The sequence below is a fragment of the Priapulus caudatus genome, unplaced genomic scaffold (assembly GCF_000485595.1).
Source record: "Priapulus caudatus unplaced genomic scaffold, Priapulus_caudatus-5.0.1 Scaffold536, whole genome shotgun sequence".
In the NCBI taxonomy this organism is placed as follows: Eukaryota; Metazoa; Priapulida; class Priapulimorpha; order Priapulimorphida; family Priapulidae; genus Priapulus; species Priapulus caudatus.
In genome coordinates this window covers 137,156-145,037 of record NW_014577597.1, presented here as the reverse complement: position 1 = coordinate 145,037, position 7,882 = coordinate 137,156, and the positions used below count along the sequence as shown (strand labels likewise).

At 43.3% G+C, this 7,882-nt stretch overlaps 1 protein-coding gene across 1 annotated transcript in view; it reads left to right on the top strand.

Moving 5' to 3' along the window:
• Positions 1–7,825, top strand: part of LOC106811413 (laminin subunit gamma-1-like) — a gene marked incomplete at its 3' end in the record, with an annotated part of 12,705 nt that extends 4,880 nt beyond the window's left edge. The window contains exons 3-13 of the mRNA XM_014815001.1: positions 339–564; positions 1,203–1,458; positions 2,032–2,157; positions 2,517–2,760; positions 3,253–3,409; positions 3,782–3,893; positions 4,353–4,515; positions 5,528–5,721; positions 6,327–6,423; positions 6,990–7,175; positions 7,647–7,825. Of these exons, the coding sequence (XP_014670487.1) occupies positions 339–564; positions 1,203–1,458; positions 2,032–2,157; positions 2,517–2,760; positions 3,253–3,409; positions 3,782–3,893; positions 4,353–4,515; positions 5,528–5,721; positions 6,327–6,423; positions 6,990–7,175; positions 7,647–7,825 (1,940 nt within the window). The remainder of the gene's footprint in view (positions 1–338; positions 565–1,202; positions 1,459–2,031; positions 2,158–2,516; positions 2,761–3,252; positions 3,410–3,781; positions 3,894–4,352; positions 4,516–5,527; positions 5,722–6,326; positions 6,424–6,989; positions 7,176–7,646) is intronic.
• Positions 7,826–7,882: the final 57 nt, after the last annotated feature.

Below are 7,882 nucleotides of genomic sequence, written 5' to 3'. Positions count from 1 at the left end.
AATACACCACAATAATAACCAATCATAATCCTACGACGAATAACCGACAACAACCCAATGACTAACAACACACCCTGATAATAATACGCAATCATAATCCTACGACGAATAACCGACAACAACCCAATGACTAACAACACACCCTGATAATAATACGCAATCATAATCCTACGACGAATAACCGACAACAACCCAATGACTAACAACACACCCTGATAATAATACGCAATCATAATCCTACGACGAATAACCGACAACAACCCAATGACTAACAACACACCCTGATAATAATAACCAATCATAACTCAATGACTAACTCACCCTGCGATCGTTGACAGGTTACTTTGGCCTCGGCGCGTGGTCGGACGCCGGCTGCATACAGTGCACGTGCAGCGGACACTCGGACAACTGCAGCGACGCGAGCGGCTGGTTCGTGAACGTGACGCGCAGCGACTGGGAGCTGATGAGCGTGGGCGCGCTCGGTGAGGCGTGGACGGGCGAGGACGAGCAGGGGCGCGACGTACCCGTGCACGACCCGATCGTTCACCACGGCGGCAAGACGCGGTAAGCGGAGCGCTACATAGTAACTATTAGGGGGTGAATAATGACAAATATGTCGAATCATGACATATGATCGATATATTACTCGATATATGACTAATAGCGACGTGCCCATGCACGACCCCATCGTTCAGCACAGCGGCAAGACGCGGTAGGCGCTGGCACTACATGCTAACTCTGTAACGACTGCTGGCACCGACAGGCTCCATGTTATCCCATCATTTTCACATGGATTTGTTATGCATCTCGGTGGCATTCTTGCCAAGTTCAGTCATTACACAGCCTTATTCTCTGTTCAAGATTGCCAAACAGGGGTTCTACAGCTTTTCACGCACCACCACCTCCACCTCCACCACCACCAACACCTCCACCACCACCAACACCTCCACCACCACCAACACCTCCTTCCTCCACCAACACCTCCACCACCACCAACACCTCCTTCCTCCACCAACACCTCCACCACCACCAACACCTCCTTCCTCCACCCACACCTCCTTCCTCCACCCTCACCTCTACCTCCATCTCTACCTCCACCTCTTTTCCCCCCCACACCTCCACCCCACACCTCCACCTTCACCCCCTCACCTGCGCTTAGTGCTTCACCACGTCTAAACCCGGCCCTGGCTGCACGCCCGCAGGTTCGTGATGAGGATCCTGCACACGGACGAGCAGGAGCTGTTCTTCGTCGCAACGAGCGAGTACCTGGGCGACCGGCGCTCCGCGTACGGACAGACTCTCTACCTGGAGCTGAGCCGGGCCGAGCCGGCGGACGACGTAAACCTGCCGCCGCCTTTCTTTTCAAACCTGAACGACGTCGCCATCGAGGGGCAGGACGGCCAGGCGATCTCGACGGCCCTGCCGGCGCCACCTGGTTTTCATGTGACGAACTACACGGTGAGTATTCATACGATCAAGAGTCCATAATAGACAATTCTATAATGGACTCTTGATACGATATACTTCTATACTTTGATAAACTTCTATACTTTCGATATACTTCTATACTTACGATGTACTTTGATATACTTCTATACTTTCGATGTACTTCGATATTCTTTTATACTTTCGATATACTTCTATACTTTCGATATACTTTTATACTTTCGATATACTTCTATACTTTCGATGTACTTTGATATACTTCTATTCTTTTGATATACTTCTATTCTTTCGATATACTTTGATCTACTTATGTACTTTCGATGTACTTTCGAACTACCCGCGTAGTAAGTGTGTAAGCGCACTGTGTGGCTTAGAATGCTGCTAGCTGGATCTGTAACACCACGCGGGATGAACATATGTCCAACGATGTATGCGTTTGTTCGCGATGACACTCATCCTACGTATATGTATTTAGTAGCTAATGAGAGCAGTCGTGGAATTTCAGTAAATTGGTAAACCTGCTCAAATGGGACGAATTCCGAATATTTTTTCTGTTTTAACGTGAATTTTCGAAATTTGTCGTAGTTGCGTATCGCCGAACAAGAGTGGATGACAGGAAAGAACAAGAATTCGCCTGAGGCCACGTTCATTGATGTCCTCAGTGTCCTTGTGAATATTACAGCAATCAAGGTCCGAGCAAAGTACAGCTCAGTGAGTAACCATTATCGTGAACATATGCATAGTGAAGTATATATATGTTTCATAGGGTTTAGTGTACCCTAAGCTACTATAATACAATAGTATACTATATATCTATATATCTCTATATATATATATATATATATTATATATATGTATTGGTATAATACATAATATATGCTCATGCTATAATACAACAAACACTCTTCTTTAATACGTCTAAACAATCAATTATACAATCACACGTCTACAATACATTATATATGCGTACAATATATTGTATAGATATTGTATTGTGTATATATATTGTATAGATATATATCAAGGATGGGATTTCTGCGTAACTATATACACTCTTGGTCACATTGTAGGTTAACAACTCGCACACGGATCTGTACTCCGCCGCTCTGCGGTACGCTGTCAACGCGAGAACCGGCCTGCCTAGCGTCAACAACGTAGAAAGCTGCATTTGCCCCCCTGAGCACGAGGGTCAATTCTGCGAGCGTTGCGCATCAGGGTACACGCGGGCCACGCCGACAGCCACCACACCGTACACGCCCTGCGTACCCTGTCTCTGCAATAACCACTCCATCGATCCATGTCACTCGGAGACAGGTCGGTTGATTTTACGAAAATTTGTATACCCTCTATGAAAACAGAATTCGATGGGGTGGCCGTTACAAAGACAAAATGTACAGCCGAGCTATCATGAATCTATCGTATTAGTTGAGTTATTGATGTTTATTTGGTAACATTCTTTGTGAATTTTGGCTGCAGAGACTGGACAAAGACATGACCAAATTTCATTTCTTTAGATTCCGAATCTTTTATATGAAAGCTCTTAGAGACATATCTATTATTCTATTATCTATCTCTGGTCAAAATTGGTTCTCCCCAATTGATAGCTGCGTAGTAGTGAACGCCAATGGCATGTTTCTCTCTTCTGATCGAGCTAGGATCTTTAGATTTATTGTTATTGTATTTAATTGTTTGATTTTTTTTCAGTAATTTAACTGAATACACTATAAGACTGAATATTTATGGACAAAGGCTTATAGTTGGATAACTCTGGTTGGTATAAAATCAGTTATTGGTTCTGTGTTTCAGGTGTTTGCTTGTGCAGTGACAACACTATGGGGGATCACTGTGCCTTATGTGCACGTGGCTACTATGGCGTTGCTACAGACCAGACACAGAATGACTGTAGTCCGTGCATGTGCCCCGGCAACTTTGCCGAATCGGCACTGAACAGCTTTTCGTTTAGGTAAATTATTTTCAGTCTGTAGTCTAAGTAAAAACGCAATGTTACGGTTGTTCGAGTCTATAATAATATTTGGCTGCGTGCACGTAGAGGCTCATAATTTTATTATATTCGGAAAAATATTGGTTATGTACGACTGCGATGACTTGACCTAAATCCTTGTCTGCAAGCTAGTACATCGAAATATATGACTACAGCCAAACCTCTATATAACCACCACTCGAGGAAAATGTAATATTCCACCTAATTAAGAAGGCGAACCTTTATACATAGGTGTCCGTTCTATAAAGCTGTCCGCTAATGCAGGTTTGACTGCACATAAATCTGAATGGAATTATACGTGCATGGTGCATGACGATACTCTATTTGCTGCAGCTGTTCGTTGGTGAATGGAGAGCCAGTGTGTGATGCATGCACGCTGGGACACACGGGGGATCGCTGCGAGCAATGTGTCGAAGGATTTTACGGAACGCCTGAAGACATATCGGTACGCTCGCCGCTGTAGTTTATTCAGTCAATCGGGGGTGTGAATATGATTGCATTTTGATCATTACATCAGACGTTCATTCGTTAGTCCAGTTGCTTTTAGACGAACAGATAAATGAAAGAGACTCATGTCACCTATCAATCAAATGGCCAGTGTCTCACACATAGAAATAATATAGATAAACTATGTATAGATATCTATGTATAGATATCTATGTATAGATAGACTATGTATCTAAAATGGTCTATCTATATTATTTCTATGGTTTCACGGCTGCTTTGGCCACAGCTCTGAAAACGCATTCGTATGCATACCCGAGGTCGAAATTCTATATTTAAATAACTAAATATTAATATTAAATTCAATATTTTTAATAAATGCCTATATTTTTTTTAACCAAATTTCCACCTGGAATGTCATTTATGTGCCACGCGTTAAGCTGTACGTGTTTCTTCGTAGAACCTGGGTGGTCGCTGTGTGGAGTGTCGCTGCAACAGCAGGGCGGATACGTGTAACTCGACTACGGGCGACTGCGAAGACTGCACGAACAACACTGCTGGCAAGGAATGCGATATCTGCGCACCACACTACTACGGCAATGCTCTGCTGCTCGACTGCAAAGGTGATACTAGACCAAGATTTTGATTTTGATTATGATTATTGGTATGTTTATAGCATGCACAATGATCCTCATGTAGCGTATGGTGATGCAAATACGTTCATGTATATTGTAGTTATTTGGTTATTAGAGGCGTAGTATATATTTATTCACATATTTGTCCATGATCCCAGTAAGGTTATCATATATAGACAGGCCCGTAGCCAGGGGGGGTTCGGGGGGTTCGAACGAAACCCCCCCCCCCCGAGCCTCCCCCCAAGCAAAAAAAAAATGTTGTTGAAAATTTGCAAGAATTTCACCTTAGGTCGCTCCATTTTAGTGTAATAATTGCAAAATCTCCATCGTGCGGGAGGGTGAACAGTGAACACCCCCCTCCCACACCCTCCCCCCGCTCGGTCGCTTGGCTCCCTCGCCTGGTCGCTTCGCGCCCGAGCAGGGGCGTGTACAGGGGGGGTCCAGGGAGTCCAGACACCCCCTTGCTCGCGCAGAAAACGCATCTGAGGGGGTGTAATTTAAAAAAATTGTTGTATATGTCTTGTATATCTCTTTTATGCAATAATTGTTTATTAACTGTCGGTATTATTGTCTATTGTCATTGTCATTACTACTGAACACAGCAGTTATATCTAGTTATATCTCTCTCTTTCTGTTAGTATCGCTAAGAGGGTCTATGTCCCCAGGGGTACTGCCGGAACGTACCCTGGGTACAGTCCGGTATACCGGAACGTACCCTGGTACTATCTAATATGCCGGACCGTACCTCGCCTACTTCACTAACGAGTCTAGGGAGTCGCCTACGCCTACCCCTTAACCCTAACTCTAACCCTAACCCTAACCCTAACCCTAATTCTAACCCTAATCCTAACCCTAACCATATAAAATAGTGTCCAGGGTACGTTCCGGCAGTACCCTGGGGGACATAGACCCTATGAGCGTTAGTATTTATGCTATAATATATAGTCTATATTAATTAGACATGCATGTATTAAATCCAGTCGGTATGTTTTTCGACCAGAGTGCAACTGCACGGACATAATAGGGTCGACCGGTGAGTGTGACCACGTGACGGGTCACTGCGAATGCCTGCCCGACGTCTCTGGTCTGTACTGCGACAGCTGCAATGCTCTCACGTGGAACTACACGTCAGGTGTCGGCTGCGCGCCCTGCAACTGTGACCCCGTCGGCTCGTTCGGTCGTAGGTGTGACGAGGTGAGATGTGTTTACGGGCATTACTACCGATCTGTGGCAGGTAATTATGCATGCAGGCAAACCTGCAAGCATAATTAGTTGTAAATTGAACCTTGAAAATTGTAAACGGATATAAAATTGTGCAGATGTAAGTGCATTAGAGAATGCAAGAGTAATTATTCAGCCAGTCTTAGATACTCGGTCAGCTCGGTCGTAAGTGCATGTGACAAGGTAAGATGTGTTTACGGCATTATTACCGATCTGTGGCGGGGAATTATGCATGCAGTCAAGCCTGTGTTATAGCAGACGCCGTTAGTGAATGAACACCTGTGTTATAGTGGACAATTTAGGGGGTTTTCCTTGAATGATACCTATTTGCAGGTTTCACTGTATGTAAGTACCATATAGCCCTTAGATGTGTTTGCATATATGAAAGTTAATTAGCTGTTTGTATGATATATAAGAAGTCATCTATGATAATTATCACATAACATTGGTTCAAAAATCGTAAACACGGATTTAAAATTGTCTAGACGTGTATTACTGAATGCAAGAGTAATTCAGCCAGTCTTAGATACTATACATATTTTATATACAACCACTTGTTGTGTGGTGTTGTGTGATAGGAAACAGGCCAGTGCACATGTAAGAGGCAGGTCGCAGGGCGAGAATGCAACATTTGTGAAGTTGGATACTGGGACCTGTCAATACTCGGATGTAGACGTAAGTAGCCATAACATCAGGAGTAAGATAATATAGATCTATATAGATCTATATTATCTTACTCCTGATAACATCTGGGTGGACAGTAACTAAAACAACAGTCTCACTCTACACTCTCACATCTACAGTATTTTCATAGTATTCTACAGCATCTACAGTATTCAGTAGTTTTCCATATATCAAACTGGATATCTTGCTAGCAATATTGGTAGATCTTACATGTTCTGATTGTGCAGAGCATATGCCTGCTTGTGACTTAAATTTTTGTATTCTCTGAAAAATCCTCAGTGCTGTTTTACACGTAACTGTTTACAGTCAAATCTGTTCCAGCAGACACTGCTATGGATTGGCCATCTGCCTATAAATGCTATGTTAAGCGGATTCCCTTGCAGTATTCATACCCCAGAAATATATAGAGACTCTAACTCGTCTAACTAGTATACTATTTCTATGATCTATACATGCAATTTTTAGTGTACACTGTTGTTTCTCTGATCCCTACTAACCTCCATCAATGTAATTCGCCTCATTCCACTCAGATTTTAATCTCGCACAATGAATTACAGTGTGTAACTGTCACAAGAACGGAACGCTTTCGGATCCAGAGCAGCTAGAAGGGATCGTGTTCGGAGCCTGTGAGCTTCACACGGGCCAGTGCACGTGCAGGACGCGAAACGTGATCGGTCAAAACTGCGACCACTGCGGAATCACCGACGTCGACCAGTATGAATACGTCGACGTCATCTACCTCGGTAGGTGCGCCGGTTGATGCCGCGGTGTTTTTATGGAACAGACCGCCGTCCGTGTGTCTGCTGTTGTGAGCATAGATATCCTATAATGTATAACGTGTATGTATAGGTGTTTGTATGGATGTGATGAGGTGTGAAATGTGGCCGGTCTCTGTAGTATGCATCACGTAGTTTTTATCTGTTGCTTTTCGTGGAAAATCGTTTAATTTCTCTTGGTGCTGATATTAGTAAAATAGTATAGCTAGTAATGTTTATGGGTTGCCTTCGATATGAGTATCTCCTTTCTGAGTTTAAATCTCAAAATCAGAAATGTATTTTGCTTTCAAATGAGACAACTGAAATAACTGGAATATCAACTAATAAAATTTACATATATACTATATATATGTGTGTTATATTTTACTATATATAAACTTATGTAATGTAATAGTTAGCAGTAATTCGCTTGCAAGCATAGCTACAATTTTGTTGCAGGAACATTTCCGATGTGTGAACCATGTGGGGAATGCTACGACAACTACGTGGCAACTATTGAAGAACTGGGAAGGAACATTACAGATCAACATCTGATTGCTTCCAACCTATTGCAGTACTTTGGTAGAGTGTCATCACGTTTCACCTCACTAGTAACTAAAGCTCATAGGGTCTATGTCTCCCAGCGTACTATCGGAGGGTACCCTGGGTACGGTTCGATATATCGGAACGTACCC